At 50.2% G+C, this 19,375-nt stretch overlaps 1 protein-coding gene across 3 annotated transcripts in view; it reads right to left on the reverse strand.

Moving 5' to 3' along the window:
- The window catches only part of sv (paired box protein shaven), an 81,028-nt gene extending 62,522 nt beyond the window's left edge, over positions 1-18,506 (reverse strand). Inside the window, exons 1-3 of one of the 3 annotated variants that reach the window (XM_046618451.2) lie at positions 17,591-18,506; positions 4,106-4,331; positions 1,526-1,555 (exon numbers count right to left, since the gene is read on the reverse strand). In XM_046618451.2, the coding sequence (XP_046474407.1) occupies positions 1,526-1,555; positions 4,106-4,250 (175 nt within the window). In that variant the 5' untranslated portion in view covers positions 4,251-4,331; positions 17,591-18,506. Of the gene's footprint in view, positions 1-1,525; positions 1,556-4,078; positions 4,332-17,590 lie in introns of all 3 variants that reach the window. The other 2 variants (XM_046618442.2, XM_046618477.2) reach the window with 2 other exon arrangements.
- Positions 18,507-19,375: the final 869 nt, after the last annotated feature.

A 19,375-nucleotide genomic window follows, 5' to 3' on the forward strand; every position in this document is an offset into this window, starting at 1 on the left:
AAGACTGCGATGCAGCCGCGTGCAGAACGCGTCGGTTCTGCATTAGATCCACATAGGCATGAGGCGATGTTCGTTGATGATACCGTTGCAAAGGAGAGAGCCACACCCCTGGGACAGCGCGAAGAGCGGACCCAGGTACCTGGTACGCCAACACCTAACCGTTCGTACAGATGCGCGTAGTTATACGTGTTCTCACTATATTGCTACTTATACTCTGTACATATCCTATAACAGCTATACCCGCTCCGGCTCCACGGGTAGGTTACTTGTTCAATTTGTTCTCATGCAGTCCAGCCTGCGAGCTGAGACCGCGTTTCCTAGTCGCTAAATCGGCCCGATCAATTATATCACTGACCTCGAAAAGCTCAAAGTCAAACGAACCGTTTTTTTGGATGTTTTTTTTTTACGTATCAAGAGCACTGCGCAAAATAAATTCATCTTCAATGATTGGTTATGGCGATGGTTAAATTTCAAAGTAAAGTTTCGTGAACCGAATCATGGATCAGTAGAGTAAATTGTGATAGAATGATTGTTTTTCATCTTAACGGATTATGGTATATGTCTTTAATAAAATCAACGATCTTGTTGACTCTTGGAGAGGAGGTGAATTTTTGATCATCTAGACGGTCAACGGGTGACGAACCAGAGTCAGTTACCGAACGATCAGGCGTTCGCAAGGTATTGGAACAGGGATATAGGAGATGCCCTCGAGGAGAGGCGCGATACTGGAAGTATGTAGGTCCGCGCACACTCCGCACCCACACAACGGACCTGCGGTACCGCCGGATCCGTACGGCGTCACGGGCGTCCTTTTGCGAACGGTATATCGGGGCCTGAAGGGCGAATCGTGATTGGTATCCGCGGCTGAATTTCCCGGGGTGGGAAAACCACGAGGACGAGGACGCAGGTCCGCTAACGATAATCTCGGTGATAACGCGCGACAGTTATCACGGAAATGAGGATGCCGGAGGCGCGGTATCGCCGGGGTTGTCGTTAAACCAGTTTACAGCGCGGCTGACTGTTTATTTATAAACGTACAGACGCTGGGCCCACGTGCAGAAGAGAATTATCAAGGGAGGATGACGCTTCGGAGATGCTCCACGCACGCACCACCGAAGAACGAGCTCCTGACACTTCTCATCTCTGACCCTGACGTAAACAATTTCCGAATGTAAATACCCCGGCTCGAGATACCTTCGCTCTCTAAAGAGGCTCATTCTCGCACCACGTCGCTCTCCCCCCCGGGCTGCCGCACCTTCTTCACCCCTTCAACCCGGGTAATTACGCTTCACCGTCCGAACTGCTGCGCCCGACTTTCAGAGAGCGAGATCGTTTGACCCCTCACTTGTTAAGTCGACTGTCTTCCCTCCTCGCCTCGGGCGGGTCGGAAAAAATCACTATACTGATACGAGGTCGCAACAAGTCCGAGGGACGTCGTCCGTCCAAATCCCGGTACTGGATTGGTCAGTTTTTTGGACATTGGGGAGAAAGAATATGAATAAAAAACGATGCGGGCTTTACTCACCGTCCTGGTTCATCCCGTGGCTCCCGTCATCTGTGGCAAAGCAAAAAAGAGGTACATTAGAATCTGGGTTGGCCGACGCAATCGGTGCAACGTCGTGCATTGTGACGCTGGACAGGATAATACCTTTATTTGCCAGGGTTGTGTACCGTAGGCACGAACGGCCGAGCCTATTTGTACCGCGAGCTGCTATCGCCGCATCGTGAGTCTTCCTTTATTTAACCCCATAAATTGCAAGGCTATCTTGAAGTGCCTTCGCATATAAATACACGGTGAAAATATACACGTCGGAATGTGAAACGTTGCCCCGCACTCGCCGGCGTCCACGCGCACGACGTCTCACCGCGGGTGGAGGGAACAAAAAATCAATCTCGAGGTAGGAAAAATTGATACAAGTTGATCATTATACGCGCCCGATCGCGTGACCAAAATGTCCGAAACCCTGCCGCGACGGTTGCGCAAAATATCGCGGGGTAAAAGTCGTGCAAAAAGAGCATCCAAGGTAAAATAGCGGTTTTCGCGTCCCGGGCTGGCCTCTATCAGTGTGGGCCAACCGATCGCGAGTACCGAGTGATTCACTGCAGTCAGCGAGCGATTATTACAATTCTTCGGCTCAAGTCTGAGCGCGGAGTGACTTTGGAGCGTTTGTCGAGACTCCGAGTCGTGTGTAAAAGGTGCTTAGAAACTGTTGAACGGCGTAAAAAGCGCCGCTAGCCGCGCAGCGTCAAGCAGGACGAATCGGTTTTACGCAGGTATAACACCGCGATCAAAGTACAGCTGGGATCGGAAGTCGATTAAGTAACCGTGGTTGTAAAAAATGTCTTAAAACCCGTTTAATTAGCCGGATTAAGCGACGTCACCCGGTCAAAAAATTACCCACAACAGAGGGAATAACAACACAGAGCGTACCCCGAGCCACAATCATCGCCATTAATCAACTCATGCACTACCACGCGATCTTGCCGGTCGGCTTCAGCGCAGCCTGAACACCCGGATCATTTACCTCGATGCACGTGCCTCCTAACGAAGTTTACGCCCCTGACAGCCGCGCGTATGCTAATATTTCCAGTTTCGATTTTTTCCAGCACCAGTTTGAGTTCCCGGCACCCGACGATTCCTCCGATCCTGCAGCTTCGACGATTCAAATATCGCGCGTGGAACCCGACGCGTCGATGATGGGACGGTTTGTCGTTCGGGGAAAAACGGCGCTCCCGTCAGCCGATCGTGACAAGGACGAAGAGGACGCGACGCCCCCTCGCCCCTCGATCTTAAAACCCTCCTGGTTAATTCGGCGTGATATGGAGGCATTCGAATTGATCCTACGGAGAGACAGTCCCATTTGTATGCCAGGTTTATCGAGTCCGAGCGATCGGGATAGCGCGGCATCTCATCCCGGGTCAGTGATACCGGGAGGCAGTTACATATTGAGCGTATTAACGAGGGAACAGCAAAGTCAGGGCCCGGAGTCATCGGCGATCGGCGGAGCGCGTTTCGTGCGTGGTCCGCACGCTTCTTCCTCTAGATCCTCTCGACCCTCTCGATTCTCCCGGTCTCTTCCCGGTCCATCGTCCGTCTGACGCGCTTTGTCAAATACTTGATATCATTAGGTTTAACGACCCAGACTCGTGCAGTGTCACTGGCTCCCGGCCCCCGCGGCTCCTTTCATCTCGTTCGCCCCGTACCTACTTACTGCTTACTTACCTACTGGGTTATTTGCTTAATACGCCGTCCGCATCAGCCCCCGGCAGTCGAGGCTCACCTACGGGCCGAAACAGCTGCCCGTTTGTTCCCGAACCGTATGACGTGAGTGTTTGTGTACAGTGCAAGAAAACAGCGTCGGTTACTGCCGATCGAAAATATACCTGCTCGAACTCGATCGCTCGATAGTACAAACGCGATCGGAACCACAGCGGTACCACGGCAGTGTCTCTGTTCAAAGAAATCTTCCCGCCAGCTCCTCCCTGCATCTCGGACAGTCATGCTCCGCGCTGATCATTAGAGAAACTCCGATAGCAGCGACAAGCGGTAATTAATACCGTATCGTAAAACGCTTTCGCTTCACCCGCACCGTTTCGAATTCATCCCCCCGTTCCCTTCGATTTTTCTACGCCCACGTCTTGCCGATTTTTCCTGTCTCCTTCGGGCTAATCGGTTGTACCGATACGAACGCGTTACAGCGTAGCCGGGTAATCGTCGGTTTCTGGTCGTGTATGGATCGTATAAGGTTACGGGCGGGTGTATATAATACTGCGGTTGAATTACGAGATGATCGGCGCGATGTATCGGCGTGTATGGCGGTTTAATCGACGGTGAAAAAGCCGCGTTCCGACGCCTCGTGTCTTTTTACACCGGAATGCCAGCTCCCGTCGCAAACGCGCGAATAATGCTGGCAAGAAGCGTTCGGCGAGCAATTACCGCGAAAAGAGGCGCTCCGGCACACGACTGAGAGATTGGCATCCTATCTCAACACCCGACTTTGTCATACCCGTGAGACATTTACACCGCGAGCCGGTGTGATTTTTAGAAAAAAAAATGGATTCGAAAGAAGAAACATACGTTTTTTCTCGGAGTCCTCATTCATACCTCCGGGTGTTGCATTGCCTGAGGCATGGTGGTGGTGCATTCCCAGGGAGTCCTGAGGGTGCGGGTGAATCGACGCCAGCGCCGAGTCCCCAAGGTGGAGCCCCCCGTGCTGCGTCGCGTGCGAGGGCAGCTCCATGCTGATCATAGCCGTGCACCGAGGTCCTGGTACCGCTTCGTCCTTCCTCTGCCTCCGAGGCTCCGATCCAAAGCCGACGCGCAACGGATCCTGAAATCACGAAATTAGATGGGTCCTGGGTTTTAGGAAATCGGGAGATCTTGACGACTTCTAGAGATTCGGGAGGCCGGTACGATCCGGCGAAGGAGCAACGAAGGTTAAAACTTGCTCGAGAGCGATCTTTCGAGGAATGTAACGTGATTCGATGCTAATAAAGACGGTGTCCGTAGCGGCTAATTTGCAACGGAATGAATGAATTTCTGCCCCACTCGGCACGGCGATCGTTATAACATTCCACAATCCGATCACGAAACTGCGTGCCCGTATGTATCGAGTTGAAGAACCTGCGAGTCAATTACCTTATCTGTCAGTACCGAGGATGTTATGAGGATAGAGAGAGAGAGAGAGTCCAAACAAGGCTGTCTGCCAGTGCACGTGTGCAGTACCTACGCAGATCGAGATCGGATCTACACACGCGCGGGTTTTGGTGTAGTTGAGGAATGGATAGCCACATCGAGTGACTAGAATAAAAGCATAATAAAAAGTGGAGCGTGTGAGGTGGCGGCGGCGGGGGGAGATGAACGAAGGATCGAGGAGTTGCTCCGGGTTTTAAGAATTGGTTCTCGTGTCCCTCGCCGTCCCGCGGCGGTGGTCACGTCTTCTTACGCTGATAGAGTGTGCACGGAGCGACTGGGCATCGTTGTTACCAACACATTTCGAACGACCCAGTGTGGTGCGGTGGATGCGATGGCATGGCCAAACCCCGCTCGGAGCTCTAAAAATAAAACCTGGTGGTCCACGTTCCGGAATTGCCTGTGCTACGCTTTTTGTGGTCAAAAGTAGATGATTTCTTAGCCCCTTTCTACGTAATGGTTTACCGTGCAGGCTCACCGTTTCTTTTTTCTTCCCCACTCTTCTTGCTTCTTCTCTTCCTTCGACCTACCGGTTTTTTATTTATTTTTTTTTGTTTTTTGTTTTTTTCTTTGTTTTTATTTTCCTTTTTCACTGCCGTACCACCTCATATTCCGCCTTCGGCTCCTCCGGCTACCGCCGATGAATGAACGGATGAATGAAGTGTAATTGCGTTCCTACCGTGCTGCAGGGCCGCCGTCCCATCCCGCCGGATCGCACCCGGTGTAGCGTGTGCGGTGTTGGAAGTACATGCAAGAAAAGTCGAGCTTGGTAGGTACCAGAGACCTGCGGCCCAACGAATGAAAGGCCTAGGCTTCTGGTGTCGGCTCGATGCTCTGCTCTTCTTTTTCACCTTCCTTCTCTTGTACGCGTCTCGTTCTTCGTCGAACGAGAGGAGAGAGGGACGATGGAATTATTTTCGAGACGTTTTCTTCTTGTCCGGGAGAGGGTAAAACCGGACGATATTGGTACGGAGTTGATATTTTCATCTCGGGCCTGAGAGCCGCAGAGAGTAAGAGAGAGAGAGAGGGAAATCGACGGGGGGAAAGAGACGGTGATAATAACAAAGAAACGAGAGGCCTCAAGCGGACGGACGGAGCGGCTATATAAATCAGGTGGAAAGTAACTGTTTCACTTTTTCTTTGGGCTAGCCCGCCGTCGTCGCCCCCGCCTAGTTTCAACGCCATTATATTCCGCGCGCGGTAATCTAGTACGAGTACCTATACGTGCAGCCTACGAGTATAATAGATCCAGTCAAAGTGCTATATTTCGCTGGTAAATTCCTGCGTTGCCTTTCTTCTGATCTTTCTTCTGCCGTACCCACTACCTGCAAGTCCATCTTGCGTCCAGGGTATCTTTTACACAACTTTTATTTCCTGGTAAGAGACCGGGGCCAATTACACGCGACTAGCGAAACCCGCCTGCGTTCCCGTATTTTCATTTCACTCCTCTCTCTCTCTCTCTCTCTCTCTCTCTCTCTCTCTCTCTCTTCCCGCAGCCGGCGCGGATATACCACGAATCGAGCCCGTTCAAAATATTCAATTTGCGCTAGTCCGAGGATCATAAGCAAAGAGCAAAATGGGCCGGGAATTGTTTAGAAAATTGGCTATAGTATTGAGTGGGTCGTAACCGGCGTAGATGCGCCTACTCTCGCTGGAATTTCACTCAGAGCGCCTTGGCGAGTGAAGTAGGAGTGTAGATCAGCGGAGTCTAGCAGCAGACTCGGCAATTCTGGGTTTATACGACGGCTCCGTATCCTAATGGACCTCGGCCGGGTGGAGAACGCAACGCGCAACGCAGACCGGCGCTGCGTAAACGCCGGAGAGATTGGCTCGTAAGTTTTAAGCAAAGTTCGAGCAGTCCCGCACCCGCCGATGTTCCGTGCCTACTCGCGTCATAACCCCGCGTGCGTCGAACATTGCACGTATTACGCGAAGGTATTACCTCCGACCGATGTACCTGCCTCGGCCCTTGCCGTCTAACTCGACCAAGCGAGCGAAAGATTGCCGTGGGAGTTTGTTTGCACCGGGGTGCCAGGCATCGCTTAACCGTTGTTTACGGGCCGTCAACCACTTTGTACTTCGCTAACTACCTTCTTCTTCTCCTCCTGCCTACCTCGTCACCCACCCTTCGCGACCTTCGTCTTTCTACGGCCACTCGACACTAGAAGAAGATACTCCGCCAAAAGGAGGCCTCTTTATTCGACGGACGTCTGCCTGAGACGAAATTTAGCGCTTACTTTAAACCCTGCGTAGGGTTAAAGATGGAAAAGTGGGTTCTATTTCAGTGCAATATCAGACCCTACTTTGAGCGTAAGCTTGGTAAATCGGTAAATTTCGGACATTTTCAGCCTCGAAGTAGGGTCTGATATTGCATTGAAATAGAGCCTACTTTCCATCTTTAACCCTACGCAGGGTTTGAAGTGGGCGCTAAATTTCGACTCGGGTTGTGGTTCAGAGATGAGACACTCAGGCAGCATCTTGTCAGTTCGACGCCTGGATGGTTTGAATGATTCGCGACATGCTCAGTGTCCGTCGTGCAGAAACATATCCTCATCCGGCTTCTCGTTGCAGTGGCAACGATCAAAGGCGAGAGCTGCATCTTCGGCTCTTCGGAGTCGAAAATCGCAAACGTTCACGGGGAGAAGTAGACGTTGGGATTCAGAGAAGTCGAGTAGAGTAATGGTGGCGGATGATCCGTGGGATTTGTACAACGGAATTGTACCTTTAATGCAATGGTTCGAGGAGGGGTTCAACAATGCGTGACAATATATTCAAATTGACGGAACAGCCGGAGATGGAAGTAGAAGCGTAACACGGAAGAGGCTGCAATAGCAGGTTCAGGGCGAGGATGGCAGGTTCTGCCATACATTATGCAACTTCTTGGTTCGTAAACGAAGACCTATGCGAGGAATTCGAAGAAGCATTCGAACGGCACCCACCCCCTCCCCAATTACCCCCGAGGAAAAAGGAAGAGGAGTGGTATACATGTATATTTACACTTGGCTATTAACCTATTCCTCGCTTCCTGCACCTCTTGCCTCCTGATCCTTACGCAGGAACCTGTGAAACTGCACAGCAACACGTAATTCGTTCGTATATTTCGCGGTTCGACGCCGAGGCTTCTTTGTTCGCGGTTTTATACTTCGTTACTTTTCTTCTTCGGGCAGATTCCATGCTCGTCTCGTCCGTTGACACGCACCTCGCTAATTCCACGCGCGGCTATCTGCCGATCTACTCAATGCCGCGAGAAAAGGAACGCAGCGGCAATTAGCAATTTGCGCAACGGACTCGAGTGTTGCCGGCTGGCTGGTGCGTTCGTTGTTTGCGAAATTTCCCCATTTTCATTTCCCCGTCTTATTACCCGCCCATTTTTTATTCATCGATTCTCCGCATCCCGCAGAACAATTATTTTTCATGGCAACACGATACCCTCCTCTCTCCCTTCATTCTTATTCGCTGCTTGCGCACTTATCCACTTACCATGCCACTTAATTACACAATGTTTGTACGTTCTTTTTCAGACTGGTACTGGATCGCGTCCTGAGCCAGGCGCAAACGAATATCCCAGCCTTCGTTGTCGCCGTGGTGAACACGGAGTGGTGGACGCATGTGTCACGGTGCAAGGTAGGTATGATATCTGCACGGGAAGGCGAGACCGCGCTATTACTCAAACGCGTGACACACGCGTTACGTATTCAATGTGCGTATGATACCGGCCCCGGTATAATCTATGGATTAATGAAGAAAAATCCGCACGGTACCTAGTAGAGCATGGCGACGGGACAGGACGACGCGGCCTACGTACGATCCCAAGTCTCGACTCTCAAGGTACCGCACGCATGGCTCTGCGACTTGTCGGGCTTTCTACCTGTCAGTCCGGCAGTATTTCTGCATCCACTTCTCGTCTCTCGTTCGCCCATTTTCGTTGCACGGTATCAAACACATCTCGCTGGCTAATCATGGCTAAAATTCCTCATCGGGACCGAAAGACGTTCGCTTCCCGCAGCCCTCGTCGGTAGAACACGTACGTTGAACCATGCACGAGGTCCGCGAGCCGAGTGACAGCTTCGCATGTGCGAGACGGATACGTAGGTATGATTGGCGAGTGCACGGACTCTGCTTGAATTCGCATCCATTCGGTGCGATAAAGACAAATCGCAGTTGAAAGTTTTTCTTCCTAACTTTTACAGCTTAATTCGTGCCTAAGACCGTGAGAGTTTTCGAAAACGGGCTTTATTCAGATCGTCCTATGTGATTAACAGCTGTTATAGAGACTCTTTTTTGCAACTGTTTGGAAGGAGAGGTAAAAGAAAGAGGTTCTAGTGATTTGCGCTGTTCATTCTGTGCTCGTAATCGGCACAGGGCAGTCTCAACTGGCCATTAAAGTGGTGTGAGGATCGGAACAAACGATCGGCATGGTCGTCTAGACGCCACGGATATTATTCTCCAGATGCAGAGGTATACCTGTAACGTCTATATACCCGATGAATTACGACTGCGGAGCAGCCATGTTGCAAAAAACAATTATTCACACGGAACGGCGCCGCGCAGATTTTACCCAAACCGGAAGATCGGCTCTAGGATTGTTGATACGATCGGCCATGGATCGGCCGAACGGATCGTCCCAGAAGTTGAGGGAATATTGCGCTTCTGCAGCCACTCGATTCAGCTTCCACGGATTAAATTATTCCGGCTAACGGTAGGTCGGATTGATTCGGTGCTGTGATCAATCGGACCCGAGCGTGTAGCATCATCAACGAGTACAGTTACGCGCTTACAATACCCACACTCAGGGAATCGACGTGATTCTCGAAATATTCTTCGGTGACAGTGCCTACCCGTATAATAAATTGATTCGACGAAGCCACGGCACGGATTTCCATCACCTGACGCTGTACGTAGGATTCGATCCAACGCGATCCTGAATGAACTCAAAATAGGACCTAGGTGCCACATTTTCCAACCTTGGCCCGGTTCGAGGATCGCGGTAGCTGTGCCGTATATTCTTGGCTCGGCTATCGGAACGTGGCTGTCGGACCGATTACGGGTGGAACGAGACGTTTTTCGTACGGCTCGATCGATCAACGGGCGATCGAGTTTTGTTCTCTACATCGTGACGACGATGCCCCTCTTTAAACTGGAAGCTGGTAGCATCAACCTAGATGCGATGTACAGGTAAATATACAGAGATGACGACGACGACGATGATGATTATGCGCGCCTGTGTCGACAATCACGAGCCGTTCGCGACGTGATCTGGCAAGTGAGGATCGTGAATAAGAACGTCGAAAATGCGGAAGAGGGGAAAGTCCGACTGGCTCGATCGAAAATATGGATCGATTTATACGCCTGCAGGTTACCGCTTGGCATATTATTGTGATACCTAAACAATAAATCTGGAGTAGTGACACACTTTGCTCGCATTCCAAATTTTTCGACTATATTCTCTTTCATGGGTTGTACATAATATTGTAACGGTACAGGTACGAGTATGAGTGTGCACCGCCTCGGAATGGTCGTTGATAAATCTGTCCGATGATGCGAGCTAGCCAACTCTCGTCTCGCGGCGAGCTTTTTATCATTCGATTTACAAAGCCTCCCGACTCGCGGCAACGATAACAATGCGGCTTGATCGGGCACGATCAGGTGTATAATCGACGTTTCCTCGGTATTGGTGTAACACCGTAACACACTCGATGCCCAACGACGAACAAGAATTTCTTTTACTCCGTACCCACCCAGTGCATGTAGTACCAGGACCGAGGCACGCTGCCGATCAAGAACGCGTCAAGAGAAAATTACCACCCGGCTTACAATGCTCACGAAGAGTGTTGCGACGAAAATTTTCCAAGCGAACGGCAGTCGACGATCCCCTTTCTCACCCCCAAGTCGAGACGCTCGACACCGGAGTTAAGAGGGAAGAGGGAAGAGTCTTACATGAGGTTAATATTCGACACGGTCGCAGTCTTGCGACCGACGCGTGGCTCGGTCACTGGTCAAGCAATCAATCGGGGAGAGCCAGGCCAGGTAGCAAAGTGGAAAGAATCGAAAGACGAGATAGCGAGACTGGGGAAAGGGAGGAGGAAGACGGGAGGCGAGGGAGGAACGGATCAGGAACAGAGAGACAGAGAAGGACCGGCGTGTTCAATTGATTGGTCCTGGAACATCCTGCCCCGCATCTATGGGAAAGTCGAGTGAGACTTTTTGCCGGTGACTCTAAGCCAAGGGCCGCGAGTTCTCTCTGTCTCACTCTCTCCATTCTTCATCTCGGTATCTTTCTCCGACGAAATAAGACTGCCGAACCAAAACTGCCTCATTCATTGAATCGGTGTTGCCCGCCTGGCGGCGGCGAACTGGAGCAAACGGCACTTAATGCCAATGCGCCAATTTTGTTCCTCATATCCAAGTTCACCCACGTTTTCGTTGATAACCTTGACGGGCAGGTTGACGGCTACGCGCTCGGCAGAGATACCAGGTGCCATGCCGGCCGACGGAATAAAGTTGCCCTGTGCTTCGGCACGTAACGGTGATGACCTTGGCCGATGGTGGGTGGTACGGGAAGTCGACAAGGTTTTTATCGCGGCTGACTACTCCGTTACCACGCTTTTCAACCCAACTGCTTAGGCCTACTCGTTCGGACGAACTACTTTACGCGTTACCTTTGCTACGATTGTTTCGCGGTATACGTGAAAAAAATACTGTCTAGTAAGAATGAGAATCGGTATCAGTCTGGTCAGTCTTGTCGTCAATTTTCAGGGATTGAAACGAGTCGAGAACCACAATTATGCCCAACTGGAGTTAGTAACCGCGGTTATTGCGATATAATTGTAATATCGGTAACTAGAAATAAAAGTTATGGCCATAGAAACGCGATAAAATAACGGTCTAACCTCAGGTCTTTGCAGTTCTTGAGACTCATCTCTTGTACAGTGGCAGGAATTGAAAGACAAGCGATGGAAATTGACCATTGGGGTATGATAATTGGTTGCATTAAATACAAAATACATCGATCTTCTGCGAACAACATTCGATGATTTTGGAAAATATTCGGGACCAAAGAAACATTTTCTCAAAAAAAAAAAAAAAGAACCGAAATAAAACAATAACGTCAGCGTAATATTGCGAAAGACACGATGAGAGTCATAGTTTCACTCTCGCCAAACTCGAGCGTTTGTCTAACGCGTTTAGGTGCCTGGTAGGCATGGTTTGTACACTTGAACAGATATACGCGGAGCTGCGGGTTCCCCTCAGGCCGGATGCTCCCAGCGGACGTCAAATTCCTTTCAGGTTTTTATACCTCCGTTTTTTACTATTTCTTTTATTCTAGCTCTCGCTCTCACTCTCCGTCTCTCTCTCTCTCTCTCTCTCTCTCTCTATTCCATTTGACTCGTTTCCGTTGTCGCGGTTGCCGTTTTGTTCGAAAGAAAATTAGGCTGTTTCTCTGTAGCACATGCAGGACTTTCCGTGCGATACCGGACTGCGAATAATCGAAGACGTAAAACTGGGGGACGATTCGAGTCTCGAACCTTAGGGTCTCCCAGGGTCCTCGATCAGGCTGGAAGCGACTGCAATTACCCGTAATCGGACCCTCTCCGCCACTCAGCGACTTATATCTCGACGACAAACTGTACGGTGGCTCTGTTTTGTGGCCGGTTTCCGTTGTAAATATGAGCGAACGTGTAAAACGCGGTATGGAGAACGTGTTACGCTCACAATGCGCCCGCTCGCCTTCCTGACTCGGCGCTGAAGATTCGATCTGATTCGATTCGATTCGATCTACCGATATCACCCGAAGCTCGCAAATAATGATTGTTAAACAAGGGGACCGATCGTGCGTGCTAAACAACGCCCGGTCTCACCTCGTTAAAGTCGAGGCGCGACAAGCGAAACGAACTTTTCAACTCACCAACGTCCGAGAGAATCCGCCTTGTCTTAACTATTTATTACACACCCGCGAAGCCCGTTTTACGAGGCCGCAGCTCGACCACCCCAAGGACGCCAGATAACGTCTTACCATCTTTTCTACATTTTTTCACTACTCTTGCTCAATTCAATTTTATGAACGTGCAAATTTTAATACGAAACATTTTTCCGTTTCGTTACCTGCAAGGCTGCCACCGTGAAATAATACCAAATTGTGCGTCTCTTTCAGCGAAATCGTTGCCGAAATTTATGTTTCAAAACCTCACGTTATGGGTATCTATTCTGGTTTTCAAACTATCAAATCCCACCGAGTCCCCAACCTTCTGTCAAAATCGCTAAAATTCTTGGCCACGGTGTATCCGCAGAAACGAAGAATAGTCGGAAACTGGCAAAAAACATTCTCGATACGCAACAAGTATCGTAGGTAAGGTAAGCGTACCAGTTATCGACACGTTTAGACCCAATTATTAATCATCTTATTTTTCAAAATTACAAATTGACAACACAAATTGTGAATTTCTCGATGACCAAAACCAATTGCTAGAGGGTTAGACACACTACCGATTTATTTTTTGGTAATTTCAGAACTAAGGATCAAACAGATACAGCCAAAAATGGTAAATAATTGGGACAGGGTCAAGAACCGATACACTTACCTCAGACATATATCCGAGATGCTGGATGGATGACGGCTTTTTGTATATCCGCATCTGAATATATTGGATTTCAGAAGAAAAGGGCATGGTAAATATTGTGAAAAAGCGCGAAATCCTTGGCTGCATTCGCGGTAACAAAGAAACTCGATTAATGCACACACGCGGTCAATTCGCCTTGCGTAGGACCATCGGCAGGGATCTCTCGTTGAAATCCTGCCAGTCACGAAGAGGCGGACGGGTGTTGCTCTTCTTCGTAATGCCCAGCAGCAAGCCGAAGCCGGGCCGGTGCGGTGGGAGCAACGCGGTGCGGTGCGGCTATTAGTTGCTCGCATTATTACAACCTGCAATTCCAATTAGTTAGGTTTGATACGGCGAGAGGGAAGGCGATGCGGCGCATCCTACGCCTCTGCCGTGTAATTGCGGTATATGTACAGAGATTAGACACGAATCGGGTCTGCAGGGTGTGCGTCGGCAATCGGTCGGTATCTACCTCCGATTCCGAAGCGAACCGCGCTTCAATCCCGGAGATGAGAAGATGAACGCGGCTGCGGCTCGTTGCCGCGCTTCATCCAGCCTCCGTGTGCAATGAAATTATAAACGCACCTGTACGAGCAATCGCCGATTTACCGTCGTTCAATTATTGCAAAATCACCATCAACTCCGGGCGAGCGGGCGGCAACTGCCATGCTGCACTTATCCGCGTCTGGCTTCGCGGAGGAGGCGTGAGGTGCTCTCGATGCCAGGCGAACTGTTTCAGAAGCATCCCAGGTTTATTGGTCGATAATTTGATTTCCTCGTTCCTTGGCATTTTAATGAAAACGTCGAAGATTCCTCGCCAGGAATCAATCGCTCGCTCTGTAAGCGGTTATTCGCGCAGCTGATAACTGAGCTTCGATAAACTGCGTCAATGGGAGCTTGGATTCGGACTACTCGAGTTACCCTCGTCCTTCGATTCGACGAAAATTGTCGATTCACAACGAGCACAAGTTGTTGGGAGGAGGAGGAATAATAATAAACTCCGAGGTAACGATATTCTGGCCGGTTTCTCGAGCTCAAGTTCGTGCGCTCTTATCGGTTGGCTTTGCCTTCACCTTGCCCGAGAGTGGGCAGAGGAGGAATCCTCATGCATAGTCGACGGTTGCACCTGTTCCACGCACTTTGACTTTATTACGTACAATATCTATATATCCTAGATCTATATACATACTAATAGCTAAGTTTACGACTTATAAGCGGACTATAACTCGATTTATGACTTAGTGAAAATTTCCAACCGAGCTGCCACTGCGCCGAGTAATTACAATGGGCTTTAATGGCCTAACAACTATCCCGATCAACTGACTCAGGCCTCACTCGAGCTGCGATCACTCCGGAGCCCCCGGGTATCGCGAATAATTTTCAATTAATACTCACGGACGAAACCCACGGCCGTTATCCCCACCCACGTGAATATTGTGCCAGTCGTAAATATGCGGTATGTATTCGTCGCTACTTCAACGTAGCAACGCTCTTACGGTTGCATTCGCGTCAGTTTCAACAATCCGTTTTTCCACAGGTAACCAAAGCCCAGAAATTATATACACAAATAAAAACGATATTCTAACGTATTTATCGACGACACTACTGAAGGGAAATACGCGTTCAAGAATTCCTTTGCACTGATTGCGCACATCTGTTATTCGAATCCGGAAGACGGAGTCCTGATTGATACGCTCAGGCGAAACGAGTTCTTTCACTTCGCATGCAGAAAACGTGTCGACGAAGTCCTGCCGGGCGCTGCGCTGCTAATTCGCGCGCAAAAATTCCCGCGACGGGATTAAAATTTGAGCGGGAAAGTTGCGCAGCTGCGCAGGAGCTAATGTGTCAGGATAACGCGTCCTATAAATAGAATCCGGGAGCACGGCTCTAGCGCTGATCTTCGGGTCCATGCAGCCGAGTGCACGCGGCCGGTTCGCGCGTCCGCACGTCTAACTGTATAACTCGGTGCAATGCCACTATGCAATTAACCGTCGAACGAGCTCCGCAGTCTCCGCTCTGGATACCAACAAACTAAACGGGACGACCGCACCCGCGCCTCGCGTCTTTTTCCAACTCTTTTTCGAAAGGACCCCGCAGAACCCTCATGGAAACTTTAAGGGGATTTGAAATCAGACAAATCACTCAAATAACTGCGCAGTCGATTCTCGAAGATAGGCGGAGAGCTGTGATTGATTCCATTCATGAACTCGCTGGTTTACCGGAAGGAGGTGCGACGTCAGATTTTGCCTGGAGAACGAGACTCTCTGACTCTTTCAATGATCGACTTGTCCTGTTTTCCACACGTCTGCGGAGTCTCTGTAAATCGGCTTCGCAGTCTTTGAGTGTTATATTTGATTTCGTGTCCCCCTTGAAGCTTTTTAATTCATAAAAATCGCGTCGTCCATATATATTAAAAAATCCATCGACCCCCCTTTTGAAGTTTATATCTCGGAAACAACTAGTTTGCGGGACTTGTGTCCATGAAAACTTTTGATCGAGAGGATATGTTTTGTAACATACTGTAGATCCAGCCAATTCGAAGGGAAGCCAGTTTCCATACGGATTCTGCGGGGTTCTTTCTTGGGGTCCAATCCGCTTTCGTGCCATGAACCCGTCCAATTTGGAGTTCGTTATCTTCGCTTGTGCCTACGTACAATCGCAGGGGCATCGCGGTTTTATCTTGGCGCAATAATCGTCGGTTGAATACAAGGATACACTCGCAGGGCCGACGCAGGCCTGCTGAAATTTCTCTAGGGCCGACTACCACCTGACGCTCAAGCAACTGCCTCGGAAGTAGCAGTTGTCTTAAACGCGTAGTTGCGTTGCACGTCCCGTTTCGAAAAGGGTGACTCGCCCTTCGCCTCGCGGCACCCGCCAAGGGCAGATGCTACCGTGTAACGTTCGACTATTAGGAGAAACGAACGAACTTCTTTTGGGGGCTCGACGCCGACTACCCCCATCGGCCGCGACGCCGGAAGGGAAGATACTTTGTTCCTTTTCCCGATTTTCACAATTCTTTGCTATTTTTCGTATTTTTCAATGGCAGAGCTCGCAGAGTTGCGAAAAAGTTCGAATCTCAAAAGAGAAATAAATGACAGCTTACAAAGGGATGCGGAGAATATCAGCGGATTACTGCGCTTTGAGAGACGGATTTTTAGAGATTCGAGAACGTAAGTAACGGTCTTTCAATCGGATTCAGTTAATTGTTGTTCTCTGGCCTTTTTCCCTCTGTCATCGCTTAAGCTACGTGTAGATCATACCCTATTTAACGGTGTTCGTCGATTTTAATTTCTTCTTCGCAGATCGATTCGCCTGCAGTAACTGTAACGTACCGTAGGTAATCCAATATGCATATCTCTAACCGTGTCTATCGGGACGTGAGTAATTACGTCCAATCTTGAAGTATTGTAAATAATGCAATCGTGAATGAAACAAATCTCAAATTTTAACAACCGCGAGAAGACTGTTAATAATAATAATTCTCAGGACATAAATCGGCAGCGTGCAAATCGATCCATGCAATCGTTCCAAATCGATGATCGGTACTGCCCATTGAATTCCTGGTGTCAATAACGTTGATATTCTCGTCACTCTTTGGGCGATAAAACAGAGTGTGAAAAATCGTGGGTAAAATATCAGTCATCGTGTAAAATAATTGTGAAAGAATGTTTTAACAAAGTGCAAAAAGACGTTGTCGGAATATATTTCTAACAAGGAAGAATAGAAAAAAGAAATGGGGAATAATAATCAATTCTCGACCGAGTAGTGATCGAGGGCCGGGGGGAGTGGAGAGAAGGCGATGCAGAGTTGCAGTATAATGTAGAATCAGGCAGGCTGCACGCAGAGAGGCGATGCAGGCTAGAAGAAACATGGGCATAGGTGTGCCTACGAGACGCTCGCACACACACGCGCACGCACACATACACGCGGACGGCTCGAAGTCGATATTTGCCCGTTCATTATTTTCCGGATAGAGTTGATACGTGCACACACCAAGAAACGCGATCGCAAGGGAGATATATTTACGGAGCGTTACTGCATCGCGGCTGTAATTGGCGAATGTAAACACAGTAGTGGCGTGCGGGCCCCGTGCCCGGGTATCCGAGCTGTGTAACCCACCTGTAACCATGCACCTAGTGCGCCTAACCCATATAATCGGCGAGCCAGGCTGGCCCGGGTTCAGGCGGAGGTATATGCAGCGGGTATAGAGAGATAGACGGGTAGGCAGGGCTGAGAGAGGCGGCAACGCGAGACACGCGATCGTCGCAATACTCAGGCATGCAAAACCGCGGTTACTTACCTAGGATGTGTGCCCGGCGATTCACCGTCGCGCGGACGCCCGAGTCGAGATCCGCAATTCCCCGGAGGTCCAACTTCCGCTGGAAGCGTCACGGCCCAGGTTTCCCAAGCGTTCAAATCTCCAGGGATCGCTGCAGGCCGCCCGGACCGACGGATCGACGGATCGATCGATCGATCCTCCCCCGCGATCGGCACTCCCGCGCTGTCGCGTATTCCTCGACACTTCTCAAACACCGTTATCTCATATCCGTTTGCTACGGGAGGTTTACGTTTTGTTCACTGGCGGTGACCGGGCTTGTCGGAATTCTACCGAAGTTCACACTAATCCGCTTGTAATTCTCGCGCACTAATTATTCCCCATATCCGCGGTCGGATACATTTTTTCCACTAAAATACGCCGGTCCGTGGTTTCATCCGCCGATCGGCGAACGATCGGTAACGAAACTGAGAACGGAATACTCGAAAGTTAGCGGGAAAATAACCACCCGTAAAACTTCACCGCGACGTCACTTCTCCGCAACAAGGGGGTGAGTAAGGAAGCGAAGTGCGCGTGTGTTCCGAACCGGTCGTTGATCACCGAGTGAATCCTTCCGGATCGATGATCACTGGAGTTTTCCCTCAGTTGGATGTGTGTCACAGTCGAAGAGTCAGATCCTCCCTCTCTTTCTCCCTCTCTCTCTCTCTCTCTCTTCCTCTTCCTCTCCTATCTTTCGCGCACTTTCGTCGCAGCCTCCCGAAGGACGAGGTAAAAATCGAACGAAAGGAATCGATCTGTCGGCTGTAGATCGCGGTGCGACGTAGCAACGCAATGAAACGCGGGCGTAGTAAAACGCGTAGCGTAACGAGACCGTAGTCGGCGAGAGTCCGTGAGAGTATCACCTAGGCTTGCGTACCTCTTGAAGCGTGCAGCGGGAGGCGTGCTGTCCTGGACTGGACTAGTCGGCGGACGGCGGACGTCGGGGCCCGCGGAGGGAGTGCTCGGTCTCGCCTCGGTCCCCCTCCTCAGGTTCCTGACGCTTGTACCTTCGTCCCAGAGCTGTCTTTGCTGCTCGCGCTTCGCGCTCCTGGGCCCCAGGAATGAGGGGTGAGGGGCTGTGGCAACGGGGGGAGGGGGGGGAGGGATAGATCGGCGCGGTGGGGGCGGGAGGGGGGATTGGGTCCCCGGCCCCCCTCCACCCCTTCGTCCGTCCGGTCGGCTACTCCTTCCGCCCCCGCGACCGGAACGAACGAGCTAACACCGAATCGAGATCGGAGTCCAGATCATCCGAGCTGTCTACAACCCCGGAGGGACAGGTGCCCGACCCTTTCACGGGGGACAAATCGGCTTTTTCTTCGAGACCAGCCTCCGAGGGTCGATGACCTCGGATTTAGAGAGTCCCTGATGTTATGAACGGGGCTTAGGAGCTGCCGATTTGCCGTCGATGCCCGTTTGTGTGCCGATTTGTTTTATCCTATTTGTCGATTTTGAAACGTCACCGTAGACGAAGAGTCAACTTCATTTTTCGAGGGAAGATACTGACGATGAGTGTGGAGAATATGATGATAGAATGATCGGTCATGAAACGTTTCTAATCGCTGTGTGTACACGATTTTCGGAAGCGAGTTTCCTTGCCGCGTTGAGGAAATAAAAGAAACCGGCGAGAGGAAAGAAAGAAAAAAAAAAGAAAAAAACAGTCGAACAACAAATAGAACCAGGTACCCGAAAAAAAAGGGAACGAATTGAAATGAAGTACAATTTTCCACAAGAGGTGTTACGACGGGTGGGTGTAGAGAATGGATCTGGAAA

This window comes from Neodiprion pinetum, chromosome 1 (assembly GCF_021155775.2).
Source record: "Neodiprion pinetum isolate iyNeoPine1 chromosome 1, iyNeoPine1.2, whole genome shotgun sequence".
NCBI lineage: Eukaryota > Metazoa > Arthropoda > Insecta > Hymenoptera > Diprionidae > Neodiprion > Neodiprion pinetum.